Source organism: Opisthocomus hoazin, chromosome 2 (assembly GCF_030867145.1).
Source record: "Opisthocomus hoazin isolate bOpiHoa1 chromosome 2, bOpiHoa1.hap1, whole genome shotgun sequence".
NCBI classification, from domain to species: domain Eukaryota; kingdom Metazoa; phylum Chordata; class Aves; order Opisthocomiformes; family Opisthocomidae; genus Opisthocomus; species Opisthocomus hoazin.
The window spans coordinates 42,208,980-42,223,500 of record NC_134415.1 but is presented as its reverse complement, the minus strand read 5'-3'; the positions used below and the strand labels follow the sequence as shown (position 1 = coordinate 42,223,500).

At 45.8% G+C, this 14,521-nt stretch overlaps 2 protein-coding genes across 4 annotated transcripts in view; one reads left to right on the top strand and one right to left on the bottom strand.

Moving 5' to 3' along the window:
- The first annotated feature begins 246 nt into the window (after positions 1-246).
- On the top strand, positions 247-9,818 carry LOC142364583 (U6 snRNA (guanine-N(2))-methyltransferase THUMPD2-like). The gene is made up of 9 exons (XM_075444368.1): positions 247-282; positions 488-674; positions 1,692-2,130; positions 4,499-4,588; positions 4,899-4,986; positions 5,591-5,662; positions 6,290-6,404; positions 8,186-8,303; positions 9,396-9,818. The coding sequence occupies exons 1-9, from the start codon at positions 247-249 to the stop codon at positions 9,712-9,714; spliced, it is 1,464 nt and encodes a 487-aa protein (XP_075300483.1). The 3' UTR covers positions 9,715-9,818.
- Positions 9,819-11,195: 1,377 nt separating this feature from the next.
- Positions 11,196-14,521, bottom strand: part of GPCPD1 (glycerophosphocholine phosphodiesterase 1) — a 45,828-nt gene continuing 42,502 nt past the window's right edge. For 2 of the 3 annotated variants that reach the window (XM_075413379.1, XM_075413378.1), the window contains exon 20: positions 11,196-12,968. In XM_075413379.1, the coding sequence (XP_075269494.1) occupies positions 12,764-12,968 (205 nt within the window). In that variant the 3' untranslated portion in view covers positions 11,196-12,763. The remainder of the gene's footprint in view (positions 12,969-14,521) is intronic. The other variant, XM_075413380.1, reaches the window with a different exon arrangement.

The following is a 14,521-nucleotide window of genomic DNA, read 5'->3' as shown; positions in this document are numbered from 1 at the left end:
AATGATTTCTTTTCTAGAACTCTTGCATTTGACTACTAACTGAAAAGCCAGGAGCCAATTGCCCCGTATTTTCAGGATACTTTTATCCCCCCTTGCCCGCACCCAGCTATGGGGAGAGGGCAGCAAAGCTGCTCCCCAGCGCCAAAGCAGCAGCTCCCAAGGGATGCTCAGCTACAGCCTCTCCTCTGCCCGGGGGAGTCTTGGTACCCGGAGCTGCACTGTGCTGGACCACTGCTGCACTGAATGATGCGCCCGCTCTACACCCTACACAGGGCACAGAAGGTGAGACCAGCTCTGCTTTTGCTTTTTCCCTCATCCACTTCTGAAACAAAACAGGCCAGAACTACAGAATATGATGATGCAGGTATGCAGGTAGCTACCCACCTTTACAGTGGCTAATGTCACTTTGGGAGCCCAAGGGCTCACACCCTTTACTGATTGGCTATGAGACTCACCAAATACTGCAAAGCATTGATTCTTAACGTAGCATCTTGAGAGCTGGTTGTGGAACCACAAGTGGAGGGGGGGAAACAAAACAAAATTTCACTGCGTCTCGGGAAAGGTCTTCTTCAGCACAGGGGCGGCGCCAGGCGAGCTGAGGAAACTCAAGTCTGGAGAGTGGCTGTTCCTGCTGATGAAGAGACGGCCCCCGCTGGCGGTGGCCGGGAGCAGAGGTACGGCCCTGCCTCCCTCCCTCGGGGCAGTGTCCCAATCCGATATCAGGGAGGATATAAAGATGTCCCGATCCAATATTGGGGAGGTTTCGATTCGATCCCAGGAGACGAGATTGAGATGCAAACGCAGTCATATGCCGTGCAACCTCGTAAACTTTATTTTCGGTGAACCGGGAATTGGAGGTCTGGCGGGGATGGCAGTGGGGGGGGGGGGGGGGGGGCGGAGAAGACGAGACAGGAAAAAAAAAAGGGTAAAGTCGGAAAAACCCCAGCGGGTGAGGACAAGAAGTGTGGGGCGGGGAGAGGATCAGTTACCACCACCACGGATTCGACGATGTCCAGCGATGTCCAGTCGGCTCAGTCTCTGTGCAGGCGTGGAGCCCCGGCGAGAGTAGGGCCCAGCAGCCAGGCGGTGAGGAGGAGACCAAGAGGGCGGCGAGGAGAGCAAGAGGGCAAGAGGAGCATGTGCTGCCCTTTTATAGGGGCGTTTTCGCATGCGCAGAGCATGTCTGCATACGTGCAGTTCCTGCCATGTGTGTTGCTCGCTTAGACAAGTCCGTTTTTGCCCGTCCACGGGCTACTCTGTGCGCAAGCGCTTTCCTGCAGGTCGTTGTGGCGGCTTCCTTCCAGAGGCCACCAAGAGATGGCAATAGCGATGTCGAGACAAAACCAGTTTGTAGCGGTGTTCTACAGGCAGCCCCACCCCCCCCGGTCTGTTGGCAGGGAGACCCCGGTTCGAGCCCTGGTTGTGAAGTTAATATTTGATTTGTTGTGTTTATTTACTGAGGGCTGTAGGTTCTAATTGACAGTAACCAGTTCTGAAGCGTCTTTCACCCAGGCCTGTTTTCAGTGCTCTCTTTTGTGCTGAAAATGGCTTTAAAACTGTTTGAAATGGATACCTTACCAGCTTGGGTTCTGCTGGCACTGTACACGTGTGTGTGTGTGTAACACCACCACTCGCCTGCCCCCTTCTCCCCCCCGCGCCACAAAAAAACCCAAAGCTGCTTTTTCTCCCAGGGAAAATGCTGCATGAGATTAAAAGCCTTGTCACTGAGGAGCCAAAGTATTGGCTGGATGTTCTCTCCACCTGGAGAAACCTTCATGGGCACGAGGGGAAGAAAGGCAATGTCTCTCAAGAAGACCGATTGCCTCTGAAGAGGAAATCAGAAGAAGAGGCAAATACTGCAACGAAAAGGCAGAAAACGGAACAAGTGAGAGAGCCTGTGTCTGAGGAGTGTCGAGTGGAAGCTGGAGAGAGGTGTGTGGTACCGGAGAGAAAGAGCAATCAGGACTGCTGGACTGAAAGCAAGACTTCCTTAGAAGACCCTCCCAAAAGCAGTGGGGAGAAACCTGTGGCGAATGAGCAGCTTAGCTTCAGTTTCAGAGTTTCTTGTCGTTGTAGTGGAGCGATTGCCAGAATACTTCCTTCGCAGGTATGCTATGTGCTGAAGTATCTGTGTTTTAGAAGAAGTTAGCGAAGGTGAAGAGAGATGTGTAGTTTATTTGTCATTTCAGTTGTGTGTTGTCTGTTTTAGAATAGCAAACGGATTGAAGCTTTTTCTGTATTTTCTCAGAAAAGGCCTTAACCTGCATTTACCTTAAACAAGTAGAGATACAAGGGCTGTTGTTAATTTGTGGGCACTGCTACCCTGAATATTTTTCAAATCAATGCCTGTTGTTGTGGGTAAGTAAAGGCAAGAGGTTGAGGTAGCTGGGCTTGTGGAGCCTGAGGAGCAATCTGATAGTGGTTTACAGCTGCTTAAAGGGCCATTGCAAGGACAGTGGAGCCAGACTCTTCTCAGTTGTGGCAGACAATGTAGAAGATGGGGCAAAAGCCAGAATTTACAGCTTCTTTGTGCTGTGGTTGGGTACTGGGGAGAACTTGTTTCCCAGGAGGGAGGTGCAGCCCTGGGAGATGTCCTGGGGGGTGGATCTTGGTCCCTGGGAGAGGGTGGTGGCACAGAGACCTCCAGGGGCCCTTTCCATGCAGCACTTCACCGATCTACAGTATCTTTCTACTGTGAGGAAAATAAAAAAAAAATTTCAAAAAGAATCCCTGTGTAGCTGCAATTTATGCAGATTTTTCTGACTTGAAGATAACAGTAGTTTATCTAGATACTTCTTTTTTTCCTGCTAAAGCTAGTGCCTTGGGAAGGTGGGACACATCAGCCTGCCAACACGAATGTTTGCTTAAATTCGTGCTGTGCGTTTGAACTCTCATACTCTGAAGGTGTTCAGAGCTTTCTAGATGCCGTAAGAGCATTGAAATTGTGAGTTGCAGTTGTGCATTCACAAGTTTGCTCTGAGGTTATGTAGTTTACAGCCGTCAGAAATATTTTGTGTGCGATATACAATTCTAAAATGATGACAACTTTTGTTGTAGCTTGGGCAGGACTTGCACTTCAGCCTCCTGCACTCGAGCTGAGTGATAGTCATTTTGTCCTGCCGTGCGTCTGCTCTGCCCCTCGCTCGCTCGCTGTGCCCTGTGGTGCCTCTTCTGGTCTGTGGTAGTGGTGCTCGTCTGCCGGACAGCCTGTGGCTGCTTCCAGCGTTGCCCCCGACATCTTTTGTTGTGTGTTCTGCTCCCTTTGCACGCGGGACCGTGGCCTCTCCCTGTTCGTCTTTCTGCCGCTGAGTTTAGCTAGAAATGATCTGGTAGCGCTGAGCAAAGCTTTGTGGCAGCCACTGTGTGCGTGCGGTCCAGAGCACTTCAATAAATACCAGACCGCCCAGCATGGGCCTGTATGAGAGGGGCAGGATCCGCACAGGCGATGCCTCAGGATCCGGCACGCTTACAGACTGCTGGGCTCTGTTGAAAACGGACATTGCGTGAGCCATTGGGCAGCTGGTTCAGCCTCTGTAGGGGAAAAGAGGATGCAGCAAGGCCGTGTTCTCAAAGAAGTGGACTTGAGAATGCCCTTCATGGGAGAACCTCCTCCTAGACCTTCTCCCTGACAAGAAGCTTGCTTAAGGAACCCTCCATGGTGGAAAGGTATCTGGAGACCTTGGAAAGGACTGGCTGCTCGTGACAAGCTGTTTCTCCATGCTTGTGCTTGGCGTATGGAAGCTGCTCTCAGCGCTGATGCTGAGGCCTTCTGTGAAAGCTCCGAGTTCATCCACTGGCTCCGGTTTTCCCAGGCTCTGCATTGAATATGGCTGTGTTGAGCCTCAAGTGGGGCTCTTGTTCTTGTCGACATTTTTGCTCTGAAACCATTCAAGTGCTGAGGACTGGGATATTTCAAAAGCATCATGTTTCTCTGTGGGCTTCCCGGGGAGGGAATGCAGTCATGCAAGACCTGTTTGGGGAGCTCAGTCTGCTTTTGGGATGCTCTGAATGGCACAGGAGGACAATTTCTTTGAGGTGCCTGTACTTCTGGAAGGATTACCCACATCTGCCTTCCATCTGAAATATGGCTTGGTGGCACTCATTTTTTGATGGGTGTTTGTTTTGGGTTTTTGTTTGGTTTTTTTTAAAGAGGAGGTGTATGTGTGAACAGCTCAGTGCTAGTAGCTAGCATACTGTGAAGAATCTTCTCCTTCATAGAGTGAGTGGTTTTATAATTAATACCCATTTGGTGTTACAAAACTTGCCTCCCTTAGAGATTCAAGTGCTTGCTGATGGACTCCTGGCTGACAAAATTCCCCTCCCTGCTTGCTTGGATATTAAATCCTCTCTGAAGTGGCCTTCAGATAACCTAGTGTGATTTCTTCCAACTAATCATAATTGTCTAAAGCGTGCATTTCTGTTCTTAAAAACTAGGATCAGAAGTTTGTAGAAACGTCTTGTGTCTGGTGTAAACGAGTTAAAGCTATTGTGGTTTCAGGTTGAGGGTTTCTAATGTAATTTTTTTCCTCTTTCAGATCTTTGTACATCTTAATGACATTCACTCTGTGGTGGGGATTCCTCTTTTCAGGTAGGCATTCTCCTCGCCGGATTTGTCTAGGCAGCGTCAGAACAGGCGTAATTCCTAAATGCTCTTGCTGTCCACTGTGAGTTTTTGTCTTCTGGTTTAATATTCACTGGACCGTCACACTAGTCTTGTGGTCTGTCTGGAGCTGATCTGAGCATGTAGGCCAGACTTTGCAGTGAGTTATGGATAAAAGCAGACTGTGGTTTCTATCTGTCTGTCTGTAGATCTGTCCAGTTCATTTGTTTGTTCTTATTACATGGGCTTTTCTGGGTGGTTGTACCGTTATCTTACCTTGGTTTTTTGCTGTCTGCAGGCTTCCGTTGGCAAACAGAGAGTATATGAAAACCGCAGGGCTGCGGTCCACAGTTGCATGGGCCATGGCATCTCTGGCTGAAATCAGCGTAAGTGGGTGTTCATGGCAAAGAATGAAGGAGGGGGTTGCTGCTTGTCAGAGCTGGCACTGGAAGCTTGGGAGAAGTGTGGTGATTTTAATGCCCCACACTTGAATGCATGTGAGCAGGGTTTGCCTTATCTGTGGTCAGAGTGCGCTGTCACCTGCTGTTCAACCAGGTATCTGCTGTATTCCTGGGTCCTCCTCAGGAGAGGTGTTATTCCTTGTATGGATATATGTCTAAAGAGCAAGATTTTTTCACTGTCCGGGCTTCAAACCTTGTTTGGGATTGTTCTCCCAAAAGAAAACAGAAGCAAGTGTGATGTTTTCCACAGATTAAGTTGGTACCAATACCCGTCTGCAGTCCACTCACAAGTTGCTTCCCTAAATGTCACCTCAAGGCTAGATGTATTGATGCATTGTCTTCAGCGAAACTGTCGATGCTTTCTACTCTGCTCTCTTACAGGCAGGTTTGGCCTGGTAAACCAGTGGTTATTGTTACCTAGACTGGATTCAGTGGGAGTTTGTAGGTGATCTGTGCATCGCTGAGGAGGCTTTGTCCCGGGAGAGGAGTCTGTCTTGCGTGGGATGCCATAACCCCTTTGTTTTTGCAGGCGGGTGCCTTTGTGCTGGATCCCATGTGTGGGCTGGGGACGATACTGCTGGAAGCTGCCAAAGAGTGGCCCGTGAGTATCGCAGTGGCACAGGCAGGACCTTTGCAAGACGCGTTGTACTTGCATCAAGAGAAGTCTGTACCACAGGGATACCAGAGTGTGTGAGTGGAAAGCTGGAACCAAACTGATCTTTCTAGACAGTTGTTAGAAGTGTCCTAGTACAAATGTTCCTCCACAGGAACGTAAACCAAGGTCCTGCGCAGTTGTGCAGGCAGGTGCTGGCAGCCCTGGATTTATACCGCAGGGTTTGTGTGAGGCAGCCATGGACTTTGAGAACTGCCTGGGCTTATCCTGGGAACGGAGGTGTCAGTGGGACAGTACGGTCGGTTGTCAGTATTAGAGGCAGCGTGGCTGTCTATAGCTAGCTGGGGTCTTGCTGTTAGGACATAGCCTCAATATTTCTGAAAGTTACAAGTGTCTTGAGCAGACCAGAGCATGGAAGGAGTGAAGATAGCACAGCCTTCCCCCGTTCTTCTGTCCTCTGGGTCTATGGATTGCTCTGTGTAATGGTAGTGGATCTCCCAGCGAGGATTTTGTGGTGGAAGGGCTGTGCAAGAAGGCAGTTCTGAGAAGGGTTTATAAAATGAATACACCTGTTTGGCAATGAGATGACTTTCCTGGTTTCTTTTCTCTGAACAGGAAGCCTGTTACTGGGGTGCTGATATAAGCGATTCACAGTTAGAGGGCGCAGATGTGAATATAAGGACTGCAGGCCTGATGGATAAGATTGAGTTACTTAAAGCTTCTGTGAAAGGTATGCCTGTAGGCTTTCCAAGCAAGACATGTTGGAAGTTTTTTGTGGTTCTGGGATTATACAGGTGATGTAGGTTCTCTTGAGGCGATGTGTGGTAGAGCTAGCTCTCAACCAGTAGCCTGAGTAGTGATGCTGTAGCGCTAGCAAACGGGTAAGTATTTGTTCTCTCCCCCTCTGAACTTTGGCAAGAATAAACTCAGCAGAAGACAATGAAAATAAAAATTGTCAGACATGGGCAGTAGTTGTCTGTCTTGATGGTAAATGTGGGAATACCACTACGAGCACCTGCCATGTGAGAGATTTTTGTGTCTTAGGGGAACACAGCAAGGACAAATCCAGATAAAATGTGGCTTGTAACTTAAATTTACCAGAGGAGAATAGCAGGGACTCATTCAGCTCAGTGTTAAATTGTTAATGTTTTGCAGTAGGAGTATATTAAATGACAGTGACTTTTTCCTGGATGTGAGAGAATGTGTTTACTCTCAGTTCCTGAGCTAGTCTGGGGAGAAGGTAGCAATTTTATGACCTTACTGGGGACCTCAAAGCCTGAGTCTATATTAGTCCTGTATGAAATTCCTGACAGACAAAAGCTGGATGTTTTTCCCTTTGCATGGGTGATAGAAGTATACTGTTGTTTTTTTTTTTTCACCTTGCAATATTTATTCTTACCAGAATGGTAAGAAATATAATTTCTTATTGATAAGAAACTATATAGTGCTTTATTTCTGTACTGAAAGGCTGTGATTGGCCTAGGCTTCTAGGATAACGAAAGGTGCTTTGATGTCAGGCTTTTCTAATACTGAACAAGTAATTGGTGTCTTTGTCACTGGTCAAAAGCTGTTGTTATTTCTGCATATTTTGAGAAGGACTGTAGGTAACTTGTCTTTCCATTTGTAGATAAAATTGTTACAGAATTGTTATGCTGCAAGTGGTGCTCCAAGGATGGTCCAAGAAGCATGTCCATCCAGTTCTAGAAAGGCTGGCATAGAATCACAGCAGGGTTTAGGTGGGAAGGGAACACCAAAGGTCTTTAGTCCTGTCATCTGCTTGAAGCAGGACTAACCCCAAAGCTGGGTCAGGTTGCTCAGGGCCTTGTCCTGTCGAGTTTTGAGCATGCTGAGGGATGCAGAACCCATAGTCTCATCCTTTCACATGCTGGCTATGCTCTGGCCAGCACAGCCTGGTATGTGACCGGCCTTCATCACCACAAGGGTGCAATGCTGCCTCACGGTCAAGAGAACTGACTGCTCCCAGGGTGCACAGACTCTGGGGAGATGCTTCAGAGACACAAGCTCGGAGAGAATCGAAGTGATTCTGGCTGTAACCAGATTCTTGGGGGGATAAAAGGGGGACAGAGAGGAATTTAACATGTGGTTCCTTGCCATTCATATGGGTGCATGTGAACATCTGGAATAAGTTGCTTGCAAGCTTAGCTCTTCTTTTGCCTTTTGCTTGTGAAGATGTGCTATGTGTTGAGAAGAGGCAGTTGGTTTGGACCCATGCAGTCCCCTGTTTGGAGAATTGTGCTATTGGGGCAAACGTATCACCAGTAACAGGGAATCTGCAAGCTAAACCGTGCTCTCGTGCATTTGTCTCTTCCCAGTCTGCATTGGGTTGGTGGCTTCCTCGTGCTTTTGGTGAGGATAGGCGCAGAAGGAGCCATGAATCTGAGTGCATAACCTGTGAAAGAGCTGCCAGGCAGTTTTGTAAGGTGAATGGGGGCGTAGCTGCTGTTTGTTTTTCCCCGTAGTCAGATGTGAAGACCTGCCTTTATTCTGCAGCGTTGCCGTTGCCTTCAGAAAGCTTTGACGCTGTGATTTCGGATATTCCGTTTGGGAAGAAGTTCAAGATCACAAAAGACATACAGCTCCTACCGGATATTCTCCAGGAAATGGAGAGGTACGTGTGGCCTTTGACATGCTTGGTCTGCGATCCTAACCATTCAGTCAGCTTTGTGTTTGCTTTATTCCCAACGCTCTCCAGCTCTGTCATCTGATCCTGTGCAGGCTGTGGGAGTCCGAGTCCTTTCCTTGTCCCTTAGAGGCTGTTGTGGCTTGTCGTGGAAGCGCTGATGGCAGTGCAAGCTGACAAGGAATGAGCTGCTTGTGTGAGCCGCACTCACAAATGTTCTCTACAAGGCAGACAGGAGAAAGAGGAGAGAATGACCTAGGCAAACTTAAAGCATGACCAGGCAAATAAAGCAGCAGTCATTTCTCAGTTGAGGTCTGATTGTATAAAATCATAGGCTTTCCTTTTGGGTTCACAGCCCAGCTTTTACCAAGCTTCCTGCCTTGGCAGGAAGGTTCTCAGACCAGAAAGTGGTGGTATGCGTTTTCCTTTCTGTTAGGGTATACTGGAAGGTCCAGCTACCCACCTGGTCTGCTTTTAGATGCCTCCCCTCTTTCAAAGCCAAGTGTAATGTTTGCTCATGTCCTAAGAAACATGGATGACAAACGGTGGTTCCTTTTCCTCTGTTTCCTGGGTTTGAAAGCCGTTAAGGCTCAGTGGAGCACAGAAAGGACAGACCTTTTGCAGTTTCCAAAGGGAAAGGCCAGCTTCAGAACTGCCTTACCAACCTGAAGAGCTGGTGCTGCCCTGGGCAGCTGTTCCTTTGCAGAGTGGGGGGGGCTCATGGGACCCAGAAATGGGATCTGAAGGTGATGCTGCCCTCAATCCTTGGAACAATACTAAGAGGGGAAAAAAAATGGGTCCAATTTCCCTGCTAACCCAGTGGAAAGACCTTGTGAGGTCAGAAATGTTTGGGAGTCAGGATAGGGCCCAGTTCTCCCATTTAGGAAGAGTTAAGAAGCTGGGGAATTTAAATTCCATTGGGAGATGTAGGTTGCTGAGTTGAGCCATGACCCTTAACGTGCTTAGGTGTTTTGTCGCATGCAGCTGGTGTCTGAAGCGTCAGCAGCGTTGAGTTCTGCACGGATGAATGAATGCCAGGCAGGCTGAACACCTCACCTTTATTTTTCCTGCAACTGCCAGGGTAGTCCGTGTGGGAGGCACTGTCGTATTGCTGCTGAGCCAAGATCTCCATAAGCGCATGGACGGCATTACCAAGTGTGCTGAAAATGAGTCTCCTAATGCCGTTTCTGATGGTGCAAGTGAAACCGCCACCGCAAAAGCCCCGGCTGTTGGTGGGAATCCTTCCTCCTCGGTGGGTGGTGTTGAAGAATCCTTTCTCGGCAGCAGACAGACGCATTTTGGGTCTCTGGTGCCAGATGGCGTCTATGGGGTTAGTCTTGGAAAGACGGACGCTTTCATATACAAATACAGGAAGATCTCTGCTGCTGGGAATCGGTAGCTTTCTTGCACTGTGCCAAAATTTGAATTTGATTTAAGAGCCCATGGTGTGGCCTGAACTAGGCAGCCTCGAAGGGAATGAGGATATGGGTCAGACTGATACGATCTGGCTGCGGTGAGCCCTGCCGTTTAGCTGGTACCTAGAAACATGCTAGCGCACTGCAAGTATGGAGTTTTGGCTTGAACCAATATGATATAATTCTCTTGTGCTCCCGCTCAAGTTCAGCTTTAAAAGAGGCCTTGGTGAAGACAATAATGAATTCATCACAAGAAAGGTAATGAGTAACTTGTTCTTGAGAAGGGATGCCATCCAGAGGGACCTGGACAGGCTTGAGAGGTGGGCCTGTAAAAACCTTATGAGGTTCAACAAGGCCAAGTGCAAGGGGCAATCCCAAACAGAAGTACAGACTGGGTGGAGAATGGATTGAGAGCAGCCCTGCCAAGAAGGACCTGGGGGTGCTGGCTGACAAGAAGCTCAACATGACCTGGCAGTGTGCGCTCACAGCCCAGATGGCCAACCATATCCTGGGCTGCACCAAAACCATGGTCAGCAGGTCGAGAGAGGTGATTCTGCCCCTCTACTTTGCTCTAGAGAGACACCACCTGGAGTCCTGCATCCAGCTCTGGAGCCCTCAGCACAGGAAAGACCTGTGGAGCTGTTGGAACAGATCCAGAGGAGGGCCAGAAAAATGATCCGAGGGCTGGAGCACCTCTCCTGTGAGGAAAGGCTGAGAGAGTTAGGGCTGTTTAGCCTGGAAAAGAGAAGGCTCCAGGGAGACCTTACTGCAGCCTTCCCGTGCTTAAAGGGCGCTTGTAAGAAAGATGGGGACAAACTTTATAGCAGGGCCTGTTGTTATAGGACAAGGGGTAATGGCTTTAAACTAGAAGAGGCTCAAATCAGACTAGATGTAAGGAAGACAGCTTTTAGGGGACCTACAAAAAAGCTGTAAAGGGACTTCTTATAAGGGCCATGCAGTGATAGGATGAGGGGTAACAGCTTCAAACTGAAAGAGGGTAGGTTTAGATTAGATATAAGGAAGAAATTCTTTACTGTGAGGGTGGCGAGGCACTGGAACAGGTTCCCCAGAGAAGCTGTGGCTGCCCCCTCGCTGGAAAAGTTCAAGGCCAGGTTGGATGGGGCCTACTGGAAGGTGTCCCTGCCTGTGGCAGGGGGGCTGGAACTAAGGTACCTTCCAACCCAAACCATTCTAGGATTCTGTGAATCCGTGTTCAACATCTCTGTGGATGGACTGCCCAGCATTCATCAGCAGTGCCACACATAGTAATGCTGGTAGGGTTTGCACATCTGTTGGCAAAGCTTTCACGATCTGTCAAGAGAAGCCTGCAGGAGTATACAAATAAGAAAAAAATTCAGTCACACAGGTCAGGAAGCTGTAGTTACTGTGTCAGACAACAGCCACAGGATCCTTATGTCCAAAGTCAGCTTCAGTGCTCCCTCCCAAAAAAACACAGCTCACATACTTTCAAAGTTGGGTTTTTTTGTTTTTTTGTTTTTTTTTTAATAAAAGACTGCTTCCAGATACGTAGTAATTTCTGTGCTGTTTGTGCAGGACGAACAACCCTTAAATACTAAAATGCACAAGGCAAGTCGAAACAAGCTGTTTGTTTCAAACTGCTCAGCAGTGCAGGCTCAAGCACTTACTTGCAATGGCTTTACTCTTTGTACAATCAGTTCTATGTAGCAATGACTGTATATAAAGAATATAGTACACACTTGTTTTCATTGTCAATTTACAAGGAAAAAAATAAATATTTTCCATTCTTATTATACATTAACACTTCAGTAGAAAGTTACAGCAGTTGTGTTGGCATGACCTGCAACTTCAGGAGGAAAAAAGGACATGCATACATATCTATTAAGAACTACAAACTATGACTTTGTAATAAATTACAGAGGATAGACACCAGCCAACAGAACATCGATTATCTGAATTCAGTACACTTGTGATTCTTGCTCTGAGGGGAAAAAAAAAAATCTTGCAAAATACAAAAGCTAGTAGCTTGTACTATGGAAATAAGACAAACCATGTATGGTATAGCCTTTGCTTCCAATGTTTGTGAACAACAGGCTTGTGGTTTTAGGCAAAGAAGACTAAGTAGTTGAGCTGGTCCTTGCACCCTTCACACATAACTAGCACCGTAAAGATGCAAGGACCTCAAACACCTAAATTTCATGCTTAATAACTAAAGCATGCATTTTGTTGAGTTTGTGCATGTTACGTATTAAGGTTACCGTGCAAAAAAGGTTCTCAACCACTGAAGATGTTACTGTAATTCTGTTAAAATTATCTGCAACATTTCTAAAGTTTAGCAAGCCCGTGTCAGATGAATGAAAAATAAAAAATCATACTCATGGTTCACCCTTGACTGCTATACAGACACTGTACCAATGAACTGGCAAATCAGAAAGTAATGGCAGCAGCCTAAGTGTCCAATGAAGTGGGGAAAAATGAGTTAATATGCATTGCAGTTTACTTAAAAATATATAGGCATTTTAAAATGGCACAAAGCTTTGTACACGTGGATCTATCAGTGCAAATACATAGGAGGTATGAATTTATTCAGGCCAGATCTAATTACATGTATCTTACAATCATTCTCTTCATTTCCTGTTGTCAGATACAGACTGACAAGCTCTAGCACTGAAGTAAAAATCAAAGTCAAAACAATGTTTCAGCATATTCAGTATCAGATCATTGTAATTTCCCTAGAATTTAGTTTCTGAGCTTCCACTCCTCAGACTGCTTAGTTTTTTTATTTTGAAAAACACACTTAGTGTTAGTACTTCATTTTATTTTTCAAGATTTGAGACAATTATAGGAAAAAGTTAAAACTGCATATGCAAATTGGAACAGTAACTGGCTGAATATTTTAACATTATTTGAAATTTTAACAAGTACTGTCAGGAAGGAGGAACACAGTTATTGCTATTTGGGGACTTAAAAATAAAACAAACAAACCTGAAGGCATAGACAGCACTGTTCCAAGGGTGAAAGTTAAATAGATACAAAACAGCATTCTGCCTAGAATCAGTCCTTTTGCATCTGAACGCTCTTCAAGTTATCTATGGCCTTCTCTTCCAGACAACTATGATGGCATTTACATGGAGATATGGATTTAAAGTGACTAACTGTGGGACACACACAGCTTTTCAACTCTGGTAATTCTTTCTTGAGACGTTCCAGCTGTTCCACCTGGAATATATTTGGCTGTTCAGGATTCGAGTCATATATCCTGAATAAATGAGAAAAGAAAAAACACTGATCAGTATAACCTGACAGCTCACAGAAACATAGACCTGATGAAGCAACTGCATCTTTCTCCTACTAGAGTAAAAGTAGGTATCTGCAAGCCTATAAAAACGGTATGTTCGAGATTAGTACCCTAAGTTTTGCTACTCATCTTACAATACAAAATGTTACTCCTTTTACACAATGGTAAATATTTAATTGGATATACTTAAAAGCTACCCACTGGCATTTGCCTTACTTCTTGAAACAGCAAGTATAAACTCCATTCAGCATTAGGTAAAAGTACTGTATCACTGTCTGTTCAAATAACCTCAGGGCTCTGAAATTTCTTACGCTTTTAAGTTTGAAACCTGGCACTCTGCTCTTACTTCACTGCTTCGTGCCACCTGTAAAATCATATTTTTCAGGAAAATATTTCACATCCCTCCAGTTCAGAACCATTGTTTGAAACTACTATTACAATATTAGGTGAAAAGTGAAAAACAAAATCTGATCTTTATTCATACTTAATGCAAATTTAACTATCTATACTATTTTAAATAATATATCCTTTTTTCACTTTCTTGTTTTCACATATGTAAACAAAGCTGCAGGATTTGAATTGTCAGTGTACCAGATTGTCCAAATCCAAAACATTTTGAGTTTGACTGTGTAGGCACTGAACATAACTCAAATACTTATCTTGGTGCAATTCATTACAAAGCAAAAGCATTCATGTTCCTGTAACTTAACTGTGGTACAACACTTACTGTGACAAGGATACATTCTGGTCTCCAAACATTAATTTCTAACACCAGTACATTATTTATATCCAAAATTTAAATCCTGGCATGCAGTTCCCCTCACTTGTAGCTATTGCGCATATTCAGGTTCAGGTGTTGCAGGTCTCCAGGCTCATCTCCTTCAAATGAAAACTTCTGGAAGGAATTACCATGGCTTCTGCCTCAGTCTTACATGACTATTCATACTTACACTTACGATTCCTTCAAGAAAGTGGTTTGTTTTTATTGCATCATCCTTTCTCTTTCATACCATAATTTCAAGGTATGTCCAAAAGGACCGCTATGTCACAACTGAAACAGAGTGCTGCATGATACAGCACCAGGTGCCTTTTTACCCCGGCAAGACAACTTGTGAACTGTTGTGTTGGCAAGTCCAAGATATCAAAAACAACATGCAGCTCAGAGTGATACAGTACACAGGATTCAAATGAGGAGAAACTTGTGCAGGAAACACAGATATGGATCACGTTCCCTACAGTAAGATCAAAGAGTTTCTGTAAAGAAACTGATAGAAGTGAGGACAGACGCTGCCCAGTTTTATGGAATACAAATAGAAGGCGCAGCAGTTAAATTACTTGCACAGCACCTAGAATCCAATACTGGCCTAAGATATGACCCAGAATTGCCTAATAGAAACTATCTGCAAAATAAAAGCCTTCCTCCCTTCCAGGATGCAGGTACGACCTGTGCTTTCTTCAGTTAAGTTAGCTTACATATTATAAATTTCTCTACACATTCAAGCCAACACACTGAA

Excerpts from the sequence above, each read along its gene's own strand:
- LOC142364583 (XM_075444368.1), top strand. The coding sequence starts at position 247 with ATGCGCCCGCTCTACACCCTACACAGGGCACAGAAG. Across the intron at positions 4,987-5,590 it reads CATCTCTGGCTGAAATCAGC|GCGGGTGCCTTTGTGCTGGA; the intron begins GTAAGTGGGTGT and ends TTGTTTTTGCAG. Across the intron at positions 6,405-8,185 it reads ACTTAAAGCTTCTGTGAAAG|CGTTGCCGTTGCCTTCAGAA; the intron begins GTATGCCTGTAG and ends TTTATTCTGCAG.